The sequence below is a fragment of the Anomaloglossus baeobatrachus genome, chromosome 7 (assembly GCF_048569485.1).
Source record: "Anomaloglossus baeobatrachus isolate aAnoBae1 chromosome 7, aAnoBae1.hap1, whole genome shotgun sequence".
In the NCBI taxonomy this organism is placed as follows: Eukaryota; Metazoa; Chordata; class Amphibia; order Anura; family Aromobatidae; genus Anomaloglossus; species Anomaloglossus baeobatrachus.
In genome coordinates, this window is record NC_134359.1 from 272,723,355 (window position 1) to 272,738,276 (window position 14,922).

At 50.7% G+C, this 14,922-nt stretch overlaps 1 protein-coding gene across 2 annotated transcripts in view; it reads left to right on the forward strand.

The window, feature by feature from the left end:
* The window catches only part of RBBP6 (RB binding protein 6, ubiquitin ligase), a 65,560-nt gene extending 52,513 nt beyond the window's left edge, over positions 1-13,047 (forward strand). For both annotated transcript variants that reach the window (XM_075318133.1, XM_075318134.1), the window contains 2 exons: positions 1,325-3,085; positions 11,187-13,047. In XM_075318133.1, the coding sequence (XP_075174248.1) occupies positions 1,325-3,085; positions 11,187-12,891 (3,466 nt within the window). In that variant the 3' untranslated portion in view covers positions 12,892-13,047. The remainder of the gene's footprint in view (positions 1-1,324; positions 3,086-11,186) is intronic.
* The last annotated feature ends 1,875 nt before the right edge of the window (positions 13,048-14,922 follow it).

Below are 14,922 nucleotides of genomic sequence, written 5' to 3' on the forward strand. Positions count from 1 at the left end.
CCTAAAAATGTGGGTGCTGCGGGCTTCGAATAATATCACCCGGAGTCGGCGCATGCACAGATGGGGCTCTCGGCTCAATATCTCATGTGTTCACACGCCACCTCTGGCCCATTGATCTCCCAGCAGCAGAACATGGCGCCCCAATGTGGAACATGTGCAGATGAGAGCTCAGTTTGTCATTGAGCTGATAACTCAATCTGCGCATGCGCCGACTCCAGGCACCATTTCTTTGAAACCCACACAGCCGACAGTTTCTGGATGTTGCCTGCCTCTCGGCACCCGCAGCGAGCATCTGGGACGGGACACCTGCTGCACCGTCCGCAGCATCACCCTACTCCACCACCACTCCTGCGCATATATATATATATATATATATTTGTGTATATTCTGCATGTGTATATTGCATATAGTGTGTGTGTGTATATATTATGTATGTATGTATACATATAGTATCTAAAATATATAGATGTGTGTATACATATATACATAAATGCATATATATATAATATATATATATATAGTCTGTCTCTGTATGTATGTGTGTATATATATATATACAGTGCGTGTGTGTGTGTGTGTGTATATATATATATATATATATATATATATATATATATATATATATATATATAAAATATATATATATATATATATATATATATATATAAAATATATATATATATATATAATATACTGTGTAGTGTGCATAATGTGTGTATATAAATATTGTGTATACATATATAATATACATAAATTCATAATATATATATATATATATATATATATATATATATATATATATATATAGTGTCTCTGTATATGGTCTCTATAATTTGTGTATATATTTGCATGTATATATTGAATATAGTGTATATATAATGTATGTATACATATAATACATAAATGCATATAATATATATGTATTTATATATAGTCTATAATTTGTGTATATATGTATATCTGTGTGTATAATATAGGTGTGTGTGTGTGTGTGAATATATATATATATATATATATATATATATATATATATATATATATATATATAATGTGTATACATATATAATATACATAAATGCACATATATAGTCTCTGAATATAGTGTCTATAATTTGTGTATATATAATATATGTATATATATATATATATGTGTCTATAATCCCTGTATGTTTTATTTATATTTGTGTATATTATGTATAGTGTGTGTATATACTGTGTGTATATATAAATATATTACTGTATATATGTGTGTATATGTATGTGTGTTTATGCGCATGCCTTTTTAATATTTCAGGGTTGTTTTTTTTTGTTTGTTTTTTTGTAGGTCTAAATCTCCTTACTCTGGATCATCCTACTCCAAAAGTTCCTACTCCTATTCTAAATCCAGATCCGGCTCTTCGAGGTCGCGTTCATATTCACGGTCTTTCAGTCGATCGCGTTCCCGGTCTTTCTCGCGATCGCCTTCGTATCAGAGGAAAGCCCACGGAAAAGGCGGAAAAGGACGGACTTATCGTTCCCGGTCCCGATCTCACGGATATCCTCGTTCCAGGTCAAGGTCTCCGTACAGGAGGTTCCACTCTCGATCTCGGTCCCCACCCTACAGACCACCATCTCCCGCCAACAAGCGACTACTCCAGCAAGTGGAAGGGGAACGAGATTACGCGAACCGCTACCGTGAATTCCCGCCGTATGACGTCAAAGCTTTATATGGCCGACAGCCTGATCTGAGGGATCCGTATGAAAAAGAAGCCTATAGAGAATGGGAACGAAGTTACAGGGACTGGTACGAAAAGTATTATGTCAAGGGATGTCAAATTAATGTCATTCCAAGACAGAGGTCGCCTATCGGAAGGGAAAACTTCCCTGACAATAGATTTCTCCTTCAAGCTCCGCCTCGAAGAGATCACTCTCCTTATAATCGTGGCCAAAGAGACAATTATCCTCCACCTTTACTGCCCCGACTGCGCCCCTTAGTTAGTGGTTATCCGGAGAAGCTTCTGCCACGTGAAGCGCACATGAAGGACGCCAGAAAATCAAAGGAGAGGGAACCTTTTATCCCATCTGGAGACTCGAGGGTCAACAAGCATAAGAAACATCGCAAGAGGCGGAAAGAAGAAAGCGAAGGCGTTTCCAAGACTGGGAATGATGGATCCAGGAAACATCGAGACCAGCATGGGGATGACGGCAAAAGGACTGACCATATGTTTGTGTCCACCAGCAAAGACGATGCTACCCCGGTTAGAGACGAGCCCATGGATGCCGAGTCGATTGCTCTGAAGCCTCTCTCCGACAAGGACAAACGAGAAAAACCCCGAGCAAAGGTGGACAAGGCGAAACGCAGGGCCGATGTGGTTAACCCACCCAAGAAAGAAACTGCTTCCAAAGTGGTCAAGGTGGAAAAACCAGGAGATGGAGAAAAAGCTAAACCGGCAAGCACCGAGCCACCGAGTAAGAAGGTCAAGGAGGAATCTCAGAAGAACGAGAGCTCAAAGCACGTTTCTAGCCAAAAAGACGATAAAACCGCGCCGCCTCGTAAAGCCCAGCCCAAGGCAACGAAAGACGGTCAAGATAGCAAACAGACGAAGGACGAGAAGAACAAAAAGGACCACACAAAGGACTCAAAGTCTGATAAGCCCACAACTAAGGAAGACAAATCTAAGAAAACGTCCGAAAAACCGAGACCGGCCGAGTCCAAACCCGAGAAGCGCAAAAGAAAACTCGATGACAAGCCTACGGAAAAGGAGCAAGAAAAAACAGCCAAGACTATAAAGGTGGAGGCCGCCGAGGCTCCGAAACCCCCGCCTGCCAAAGTAAAGTCTGAGGCCGAGCTCGTCAAACCCGAGAAGATTCCCGAAAAAGACATAATCCCTGCGTCGGCGGCAACTGTGAAAAAGATCAAACTGAACCGGGAGACCGGGAAAAAGATCGCCAACTCTGAACCTGCTGCCGGCGGAGCAGAGGAAGCACAAGAGAAAACTGAGCCGGCCGCACCCGCCAAAGCAAAACCGGAGCGCGTGAAGGGGAAAGTGAGGAAGAAGGTTCCGACTGCTGATGGATCCGGATCCACCTTGGTGGATTATACCAGGTAGGAAGGATTCTGGATGGTTACCTTTACCTTCAGCCAAGCAGTGTAGGATGCCAATGCTCTTATGGGTCAGTACATTGCTCCACTGGGGCTCGAAAGTATATTTCAATGCTTGAGCTTTATGGACCAATTAAAGCGTACCAATCACCAGGATTTTCCTATATAACCTAAAGCCAGTGCTATACTGGCACTACCAGGCTGATTCTATACATACCTTTAGTTGATGTATAGGTTTTGAAACACAAGCAAATAAAGTTTGTAAAATCAGCAGCTTGTTGAGTGACAGTAGCTGATAGCTGGGGGGGTATTCATAGTTATCCCCTCCCCCTGTTATTTATGCTAAGTCTATTATAGAATTAATTTACTTTGACTAGAAGGACCTGTGCTAATGTCATACCCATGTGACCAGAAGGGGCGGGGCCTCAGCCAACATAGCTTATACCAGGAAGTAACATTTTTCTGCTGGCTGAGGCCCCGCCCCTTCTGGTCACATGGGTATGACATAAGCACAGGTCCTTTTTGTCACAAACTAAAACAATTAGCATAAATAATAGGGAGAGTGGATAACTATGAAACCCCACCCCAGCTATCAGCTGCTGTCACTCAACAAGCAGCTAATTTTACAAACTTTACTTGTGTTTAAAAACCTATACATCCGAGCTGACAACTACAGGTATGTATAGAATCAGCCTGATAGTGCCAGTATAGCACTGGCTTTAGGTTATATAGGAAAATCCTGGTGATTGGTGCGCTTTAATTGATCATAACAAATGAGGCATGTGTGTTTATAAGCTGACTGTAGCTTACTGGGGGGTAGAAGAGAATGGTCACAGAAGGGAGGGCAATGCGGGCGGTGCTAGTGCTGTGCCGCGGGCGGTGCTAGTGCTGTCCCGCGGGCAGTGAGGCAAGGGCTATCCTGAAAATGTTGGCGGTGCGGGCTTCAAGTAATGGCGCCTGGAGACTGCACATGTGCAGATTGAGTGCTCTGCTCAAGATCTCATTTGCGCAAGCACCGCCTCTGGCCCATTGATCTCCCAGCAGCGGACTTAAGGAAAATAGTGCCCGGAGGTGGCGCGTGCACAGATGAGATCTCGATCTCTGCTCATCATTGAGCCGATAACTCAATGTGGGCATGCGTTCACTATGTGCGCCATTTTTTTTTTTTTTTTCGTTCGCTTGTGCCGCCGACAGTTTCTGGATGTTCCTGCCTCATAGCACCCTCAGCAAACATTTGGGACACCATCCGCAGTATCGCCCTACTCCACCACACCCCCCACTCCCGGTCCCTTCCCACACCCCCCACTCCCGGTCCCTTCCCCACACCCCCCACTCCCGGTCCCTTCCCCACACCCCCCACTCCCGGTCCCTTCCCCACACCCCCCACTCCCGGTCCCTTCCCCACACCCCCCACTCCCGGTCCCTTCCCCACACCCCCCACTCCCGGTCCCTTCCCCACACCCCCCACTCCCGGTCCCTTCCCCACTCCCGGTCCCTTCCCCACTCCCGGTCCCTTCCCCACTCCCGGCCCCTTCCCCACTCCCGGTCCCTTCCCCACTCCCGGTCCCTTCCCCACTCCCGGTCCCTTCCCCACTCCCGGCCCCTTCCCCACTCCCGGCCCCTTCCCCACTCCCGGCCCCTTCCCCACTCCCGGCCCCTTCCCCACTCCCGGCCCCTTCCCCACTCCCGGCCCCTTACCCACTCCCGGTCCCTTCCCCACACCCCGGTAAGAGACTACCAGAGATTATTAGACGGACCCCATATTTTTCAACTTTTTTTTCTTTGTCGCTCCATTGGGAGACCCAGACAATTGGGGTGTATAGGCTATGCCTCCGGAGGCCGCACAAAGTATTACACTTAAAAGTGTTAAGCCCCTCCCCTTCTGCCTATACACCCCCCGTGCTCCCACGGGCTCCTCAGTTTTTTGCTTTGTGCGAAGGAGGTCAGACACGCACGCACAGCTCCACAGATTGGTCAGCAGCAGCTGCTGACCATGTCGGATGGAAGAAAAGTGGGCCCATATAGAGCCCCCAGCATGCTCCCTTCTCACCCCACTCTTGTCGGTGGTGTTGTAAGGTTGAGGTATCCATTGCGGGTACGGAGGCTGGAGCCCACATGCTGTTTTCCTTCCCCATCCCCCTCAGGGCTCTGGGTGAAGTGGGATCCTATCGGTCTCCAGGCACTGAGACCGTGCTTCATCCACAACTCCTGTGGAGCCTGCTGGATAGGAGCCGGGTATCGTTCAGGGACATGGCCCTGCTACTTGGAGGTACTCTGTATCCCTGTGGGGACAGCGCACAGCAACACTCCAGCTTTGGTGGGTGTGCTAGTGCACCGGGGACCACGGCGCTGACCGGGTTAATATGTGCCATTACACACTCAGCGTTGCTGAGTGTGTTTATGTATAGGGACTGCCGCACTGACCGCCGCGGCCATGGAAACACTGCGGCGCGGCTGGGACTTGTAGTGCGCCGGGGACTTTCACGCCGGCCGCGCTTTTACGGCGGCCGCGTTTATTACTAGAGTCCCCAGCTTTTTTGCGGCCTAGTTTCCTTTCCTCCCGCCCACAGCCCTGACAGGCAGGGGAAGGGCGGGACGCTGCACAGAACGAGCAGCACTGAGGGCTGGAGCATGCTTTGCATACTCCACCCCTCTCACTGTGCACAGTGCGGGCACCAGTTCCCGCTCTTTCTGGGTCACGCCCACGGCTCCCTCCTCTCCTCAGGACGCCGGCAGCCATTCCTGTCAGCTCCTCGGACGCAGCAGAGGGGGACAAAGTCTGGGAGACCCAGGCAGGGACTCTGGTGGCCTCACAACCGCTTTAGGCGGGTGGTAAGCAGCACCTGTGGTGCTAGCCCCATTGTGCAGTAGTGTAACATTATATGTTTATGGTATATATGTTTTACACTGTATGGTGCACAGTTGATTTCTGGCTATATACCCTATTGTGTTACTCAGGGAAGATAATAGCATGGCGCCCACGAAAGGCAGGGGTGCCAAAACACAGGCTTATTATGTTGCCTGCGCCGCATGTACGACCCCGCTACCGGCAGGTTCCACTGACCCTCATTGTGTGCACTGTTCGGCCCCTGTGGCTCTTACTCAGCCGGAGCCTCTGCTAAGAGGGGCCCAGGGGGAGCCACCTGCTGACACTGTTCAGGTGACGGGGACGGAGTTTGCAAAACTCTGAGACTATGGCTAAGATACTAGAAGCCTTGCAGTCCAGGCCGGTATCTCAGCACAGGGACTCTGTTGAATCTTTGTTCCCTGGCCCACCTCAGCTGGACCAACAATGTCCTCCCGGGGTATCTCATGGATCCCAGGCTGAGGGTTCTGACACAGACCCCAGCCCCAGACCGACTAAGCGAGCTCGCTTAGATTTTCCCTCGACATCATCATATTGTGCAGGGTCTCAGAGGGGGGAATCTCTGGTTGATGATGCGGAGACAGCTGATCAGGATTCTGATCCTGAGGCCGCTCTCAATCTTGATACTCCGGACGGGGACGCCATAGTGAACGACCTTATTGCGTCCATCAATCGTATGTTGGATATTTCTCCCTCAGCTCCTCCGGTGGAGGAGTCGGCTTCTCAGCAGGAGAAATTCCGTTTCAGGTTTCCCAAGCGTACACCGAGTATGTTTCTGGACCACTCTGATTTCAGAGAGGCAGTCCAGAATCACCATGATTGTCCAGATAAGCGTTTTTCTAAGCGCCTTAAGGATACACGTTATCCTTTTCCCCCTGACGTGGTCAAAAGTTGGGCTCAGTGTCCCAAAGTGGATCCTCCAATCTCCAGACTGGCAGCTAGATCCATTCTTGCAGTGGAAGATGGGGCTTCACTCAAAGATGCCACTGACAGGCAGATGGAGCTCTGGTTGAAATCCATCTATGAAGCTATCGGCGCTTCTTTTGCCCAGCGTTCGCAGCCGTATGGGCGCTACAAGCTATCTCAGCAGGTCAAGCGCAAATTGACGCAGCCACACGCACGTCCGCGCCACAGGTGGCGTCCATAACCACTCAGACGTCGGCATTTGCGTCTTACGCTATTAATGCTGTTCTGGACTCTGCGAGCCGTACGGCGGTTGCAGCCGCCAATTCGGTGGTACTCCGCAGGGCCTTGTGGCTACGGGAATGGAAGGCAGATTCTGTTTCCAAAAAGCGCTTAACCAGTTTGCCAATTTCTGGCGACCGATTGTTTGGCGAGCGTTTGGATGAAATCATCAAACAATCCAAGGGAAAGGATACATCCTTACCCCAGCCCAAACCGAACATACCCCAACAGTGGAAGGGGCAGTCGAGGTTTCGGTCCTTTCGGGGCGCGGGCAGGTCCCAATTCTCCTCGTCCAAAAGGCCTCAGAAAGATCAAAGGAACTCTGATTCATGGCGGTCTAAGTCACGTCCTAAAAAGGCCACCGGAGGTGCCGCTACCAAAGCGGCTTCCTCATGACTTTCGGCCTCCTCACTCCGCATCCTCGGTCGGTGGCAGGCTCTCCCGCTTTTGCGACGCCTGGCTGCCACGGGTAAAAGACCGTTGGGTGAGAGACATTCTGTCTCACGGTTACAAGATAGAGTTCACCTCTCGTCCCCCGACTCGATTCTTCAGGTCATCCCCGCCTCCCGAGCGAGCCGAGGCTTTTCTGCAGGCGCTGGGCACTCTGAAGGCAGAAGGAGTGGTGGTCCCTGTTCCTCTTCAGCAACAGGGCCACGGTTTTTACTCCAACTTGTTTGTGGTCCCAAAGAAGGACGGGTCTTTCCGTCCTGTCCTGGACCTGAAACTTCTCAACAAACACGTAACGACCAGGCGGTTCCGGATGGAATCCCTCCGCTCCGTCATCGCCTCAATGTCCCAAGGAGATTTCCTTGCATCGATCGATATCAAAGATGCTTATCTCCACGTACCGATTGCTCCAGAGCACCAGCGCTTCTTGCGCTTCGCCATAGAAAACGAACACCTGCAGTTCGTGGCACTGCCGTTCGGCCTGGCAACAGCCCCACGGGTTTTCACCAAGGTTATGGCTACTGTAGTAGCGGTCCTCCACTCTCAGGGTCACTCGGTGATCCCTTACTTGGACGATCTCCTGATCAAGGCACCCTCTCAAGAGGCATGCCAACACAGCCTCGACGCTACCCTGGAGACTCTCCAGAGTTTCGGGTGGATCATCAATTTTCCAAAGTCAAATCTGACACCGGCCCAATCGCTCACATACCTTGGCATGGAGTTTCATACCCTCTCAGCGATAGTGAAGCTTCCGCTGATCAAGCAGCGGTCACTACAGACAGGGGTACAATCTCTCCTTCAAGGCCAGTCACACCCCTTGAGGCGCCTCATGCACTTCCTGGGGAAGATGGTGGCAGCAATGGAGGCAGTTCCTTTCGCGCAGTTTCACCTGCGTCCTCTTCAATGGGACATCCTACGCAAATGGGACAGGAAGCCGACGTCCCTCGACAGGAACGTCTCCCTCTCTCAGGCGACCAAAGCTTCCCTTCGGTGGTGGCTTCTTCCCACTTCATTATCGAAGGGGAAATCCTTCCTACCCCCATCCTGGGAGGTGGTCACGACGGACGCGAGTCTGTCAGGGTGGGGAGCGGTTTTTCTCCACCACAGGGCTCAGGGTACGTGGACCCAGCAAGAGTCATCGCTCCAGATCAATGTTCTGGAAATACGGGCAGTGTATCTTGCCCTGAAAGCGTTCCAGCAGTGGCTGGAAGGCAAGCAGATCAGAATTCAGTCGGACAATTCCACAGCGGTGGCATACATCAACCACCAAGGCGGCACACGCAGTCGGCAAGCCTTCCAGGAAGTCCGGCGGATTTTGATGTGGGTGGAAGCCACGGCCTCCACCATCTCTGCAGTTCACATTCCAGGCGTGGAAAACTGGGAAGCAGATTATCTCAGTCGCCAGGGCATGGACGCAGGGGAATGGTCCCTTCACCCGGACGTGTTTCAGGAGATCTGTTGCCGCTGGGGGGTGCCGGACGTCGACCTCATGGCGTCCCGGCACAACAACAAGGTACCGACGTTCATGGCACGGTCTCAAGATCCCAGAGCTCTGGCGGCAGACGCCTTAGTTCAGGATTGGTCGCAGTTTCAGCTCCCTTATGTTTTTCCTCCGCTGGCACTGTTGCCCAGAGTGTTACGCAAGATCAGGGCCGACTGCCGCCGCGTCATCCTCGTCGCTCCAGGCTGGCCGAGGCGGTCGTGGTACCCGGATCTGTGGCATCTCACGGTCGGCCAACCGTGGGCACTACCAGACCGACCAGACTTGCTATCTCAAGGGCCGTTTTTCCATCTGAATTCTGCGGCCCTCAACCTGACTGTGTGGCCATTGAGTCCTGGATCCTAGCGTCTTCAGGGTTATCTCAAGACGTCATTGCCACTATGAGGCAGGCTAGGAAACCAACGTCCGCCAAGATCTACCACAGGACGTGGAAAATTTTCCTGTCGTGGTGCTCTGCTCAGGGTTTTTCTCCCTGGCCTTTTGCCTTGCCCACTTTTCTGTCCTTCCTTCAATCTGGACTGGAAAAGGGTTTGTCGCTCGGCTCCCTTAAGGGACAAGTCTCAGCGCTCTCTGTGTTTTTCCAGAAGCGCCTAGCCAGGCTTCCACAGGTACGCACGTTCCTGCAGGGGGTTTGTCACATCGTTCCTCCTTACAAGCGGCCGTTAGAACCCTGGGATCTGAACAGGGTACTGATGGTTCTTCAGAAACCACCATTCGAGCCAATGAGAGATATTTCTCTCTCACGCCTTTCGCAGAAAGTGGTTTTTCTAGTAGCAGTCACTTCACTTCGGAGAGCTAGCAGCGCTGTCATGCAAAGCCCCTTTCCTGGTTTTTCACCAGGACAAGGTGGTTCTGCGTCCGGTTCCGGAATTTCTCCCTAAGGTGGTATCCCCCTTTCATCTCAATCAGGATATCTCCTTACCTTCTTTTTGTCCTCATCCAGTTCACCAATGTGAAAAGGATTTGCACTTGTTAGATCTGGTGAGAGCACTCAGACTCTACATTTCTCGTACGGCGCCCCTGCGCCGCTCGGATGCACTCTTTGTCCTTGTCGCTGGCCAGCGTAAAGGGTCACAGGCTTCCAAATCAACCTTGGCTCGGTGGATCAAGGAGCCAATTCTCGAAGCCTACCGTTCGGCTGGGCTTCCGGTTCCCTCAGGGCTGAAGGCCCATTCTACCAGAGCCGTGGGCGCGTCCTGGGCTTTGAGGCACCAGGCTACGGCTCAGCAGGTGTGTCAGGCGGCTACCTGGTCGAGCCTGCACACTTTCACGAAACACTATCAGGTGCATACCTATGCTTCGGCAGATGCCAGCCTAGGTAGACGAGTCCTTCAGGCGGCGGTTGCCCACCTGTAGGAAGAGGCCGTTTTACGGCTCTCTTACGAGGTATTATTTTACCCACCCAGGGACTGCTTTTGGACGTCCCAATTGTCTGGGTCTCCCAATGGAGCGACAAAGAAGAAGGGAATTTTGTTTACTTACCGTAAATTCCTTTTCTTCTAGCTCCAATTGGGAGACCCAGCACCCGCCCCTGTTTTTTTGTGTACACATGTTGTTCATGTTGAATGGTTTCAGTTCTCCGATATTCCTTCGGATTGAAGTTACTTTAAACCAGTTTATAATTCTTTTTCCTCCTTCTTGCTTTTGCACCAAAACTGAGGAGCCCGTGGGAGCACGGGGGGTGTATAGGCAGAAGGGGAGGGGCTTAACACTTTTAAGTGTAATACTTTGTGCGGCCTCCGGAGGCATAGCCTATACAACCAATTGTCTGGGTCTCCCAATTGGAGCTAGAAGAAAAGGAATTTACGGTAAGTAAACAAAATTCCCTTCTTCTTCTCTAAATTTGGGGTGTGTCTTATAATCCGGTGCATCTTATAAAATGAAAAATCCGGTACTTATTTTACTTATTTTATTTTTTTATAATTACATGACATTCATTTTGCATGTACATGGGAGTTTTTTTCCCCCCCAAAATATACGTTTACTGGAGACCATAAAAGTGATGAGACCAGAGTCTTGTAATTGACTTTTTAGTGATTTTTGTGTTTTCAAAGCGTTTGAATGTTACTTTCTCTGTAGTAATCACAATTTTCTTCTTTCCACAGCACCAGCTCCACAGGTGGAAGTCCGGTCCGGAAAGCAGAAGAAAAACAAGACGCCAAAAGAACGGTTATTAAGACGTTAGAGGAGTATAATAACGATAGTACGGCTCCCCCAGAAGATGTCATCATAATGATTCAAGTTCCACAGTCAAAATGGGACAAGGATGAGTTTGAGTCTGACGACGATGCGAAGGACTCGAAGGACACGCAAGGAACGTCCAACACGGGCCGGCCGATGAGTGTTGTAACCAAACCGGCGTCTGCTGTCACGTTGCCGGAAAAAGAAGTGAAGTCGGGCGGTGAAGGGACACCACAAGATGGCAAGTCCACCAAGGAAACGATAGTGTCCCAGACCAAGAATAGATCAAAAGATAAAGAGAGTCCGACCGTCGAAAAGGAAGGTTCCGATAAAAGAAAAGCAAGTTCCCAAACGGACAGTAGTTCTGAACGCAACCAGCAGTCCTCAAAAGACCGGTCATCTGAAAAGCCAGAAGCGGGACGTGGCAGCTCCAGCAAAGACTTTACTCCCACCCGAGAGAAGAAGTCCGACCATGGGGACAGCCGAGACCGGAAGCAAGACTACGAGAGCAGAGAGCGGGAGAAGAAAGACCACGACCGAGACCGAAAGAGCGAACATGACAGCAGAGACAAGGACAAAAAGAGCGATCATGAGAAGGGGCATGATTCCCGGGAGAGAAAGGCCGAACATGACAGCAAGGATCGGGAACGGCGGCAAGAACATGACAGCAAAGAGCGGGATAGGAAACAAGAGCATGAAAGCCGAGATCGAGAAAGAAGACCCGAGCATGAGGGCAAGGCGAAGGAGAAGAAGCCGGACAGTGACGGCAAGGAGAAGAAGTCCGATCATGAGAGTCGGGAGCACAGTGGATCCAGGCGGAGGGATGAGCGGAGGAAAGAGTCTCCAGTCAGGAGCAAAGATTCATCATCCAGCTCCCAAAAAGTCAGAGACTCCTCGAGGGAATCTAAGAAAGCCCCGAAAGACTCCAAGAGCGGTAGCCACAGCCCTGGTCAGGAGCAAAAAAAGAGGTCATCCGAGTCTAAGCGGCCCACCAATGCCGATCCAGCGTCCTCTGACAAAAGTAGTGAGAGGGGTAAAGAGAAGAACCCGTCTAAATCCAAAAATTCAGAAGATACGAGTGATAAAAAATCATCACACTCCAAACGTTCCTCACCGGACGCCAAAACGGACAAGGAAGGCTCTGAGAAGACCAAGGTTCCTCAAAGCCGCACCACGCGGCTCTCCACAGACTTAACCAGAGACACCGACGAAGCCTCATTTGTGCCGGATTACAACGAAAGCGACAGCGAGGCCTCTGTCAAACAGGACGACCCTCAGGAAACCAAAAACAAGGACAGCGAGCACACCGCCCCTACAGATGCGGGTAATAGCACCGTGCCCGCCACAGGCGCCAGCAGTCCGGCCGGCAGCCACAGCCCGGTGGAATCGGGCAGTCGGAGCAGCAGCGTCAGCTCCACGGGCAGCCCAGACAAAAAGAAGAGGAAGAAGGAAAAGAAAAAACACAAGAAGCATAAGAAACACAAGAAGCACAAGAAGCACACGACGGGCAACGAGTCAGAGACTGAGAAGGGCCAGAAACACAAACACAAAAAGAAGAAGTCCAAGAAAAGCAAAGACAAAGAGACTGGCAAGGAGGAGGCCAAAGCCAAACCTCCCGCCACCGCGTAACGGGGTGCACCGCTCGCCCCCGCCTGTATTCATTTGTATTTTCCATGTAATGTAAGCTAACTTGCTGTGTAAATAACGGAAAACTGTGCCACACCTAATATATTGATTCTTTGATTTTTACATCAGAGCTTTATAAAGGAAATATTTGTACAGAAATCTGTGTCGTAACCACGTTGCAAATACTTTTTTTGTTTTTGTTTTTTTTTTTTAATTTATCAAAAAGGCATTTAGCCATGAATTGGATAGAAATTAGGGTACTGTGAACTTGGATGGCATCTGTCCTGCGAAACCGGCTGCATTTAATGATGGGACGGGCCTCGGTGGTGTAGACTTTTACCCCAGATCCCGCTTGCCAGTCACCCGAAGAATCGGGAGCAAGGACTCCTGCTCCTCCAAAGCCCGAGCCTGCACTTTAGCATGAGCCGGAAGGGGTGCGACCTCTCGCCTGCACCGTGCTTTCACCTTCCAGACATTTTTCTTTTTAAATCCTTAACTTTTGGGGGCTTTTGTTCTGTATAATATGAGCGAATCAACAAAAGTCAATGGAAAAAATAAAATATAAAATCGAGCTTTGGAATCACCATTTTTTCATCTCCGAATACATAATGACATGCAAGCCCCCAATCCTGGCCCAAAAGGGAAGAAAAAAAAAAAAAGAAAAACATAAATAAAAATTTTATATTTCTTCAGCGCTCTATTGGGAGACCCAGACGATTGGGGTATAGCTACTGCCCTCTGGAGGCCACACAAAGCACTACATCAAAAGTGCAAGGCCCCTCCCCCTCTGGCTATACCCCCCCCGTGGTATCACGGGTTCTCCAGTTTTAGCTTTGTGTGCGAAGGAGGTCAGACATCCACGCATAGCTCCACAGATTTTAGTCAGCAGTAGCTGCTGACTATTTCGGATGGAAGAAAAGAGGACACATATAGTGTCCCCAGCATGCTCCCTTCTCACCCCTGGATGGTGTTGTAAGGTTGAGGTACCTATTGCTGGTACGGAGGCTGGAGCCCACATGCTGCTTTCCTTCCACATCCCCCTGAGGGGCTCTGTGGAAGTGGGATCCTGCCGGCCTCAAAGCTCTGACGCCGGGCTCCATCCACAGACCCATTTGAACCTGTTGGATACGGAGCTGGAGTACCGTTCAGGGACATGGCCCTGCACCATTACAGGTACTCTGTGTCCCCGTACACACAGGCACAGCACACTCCAGGCTTGCTGGGTGTGCTAGTGCGCCGGGGACAGTAATGGGTTACAGTCACTGCAGCTTTGCTGAGTGACTTTGTGTTTTGGGAACTACCGCGCCGGACGCTCCGGGAGCGGCGGCGCGGCTGGGACTTGTAGTTCGCCGGGGACTGGGCGCCGACCGCGCTTTTACGGCGGCGGCGCTTATAAATACAGTCCCCGGCTTCTGCGGCCTAGTGCCGCTTCGTTCCCGCCCCCTCCCTGTCACTCAGGGAAGGGGACAGGCGCTGAGCAATCAGCAGCGCCGAGGGCTGGAGCCTTTTTACATGCTCCAGCCCTCTCACTGCACACTGTCGGGCGCCGGATTCCCGCTCTGCCTTGGGGGCACGCCCACGGCCCGCCCCTCCTCACATGAGCTGGGGAAGAAGCCGGCAGCCATTACTGAAGTCCGAGCTCGGATTTTCAGCAACCAGGCAGGACGGTGGCGATCATACACCCGCTGATAGGCGGGCGGTAAGCGGCACACATAGTGCTGACCACAGATAACTGCAGTGTGTACATCTGTTGTTTTTAACTGCACAGGTCGCTTTATGCCCGCTTGGGGAGCGACACATTAGCAGCAGGAAAGCAGGTGTGCTAAGGCACAGGCTTTCTAGGCTGCTTGTATTGCACGACTGAGGTGCTCATTTGTGTTTATGTGTTATACATTGCACTGTACAGTCGCTAGTCTTAGCTATATTCTCCTGGAATGGCTAGACTACAGCAGCAGAAAACCAAGGGTGCTGGGGCACAGGTTTTTTTCTATGCTGCTTGTATTGCATGGGCTGCAGTGTGCATTTGTACTTGTG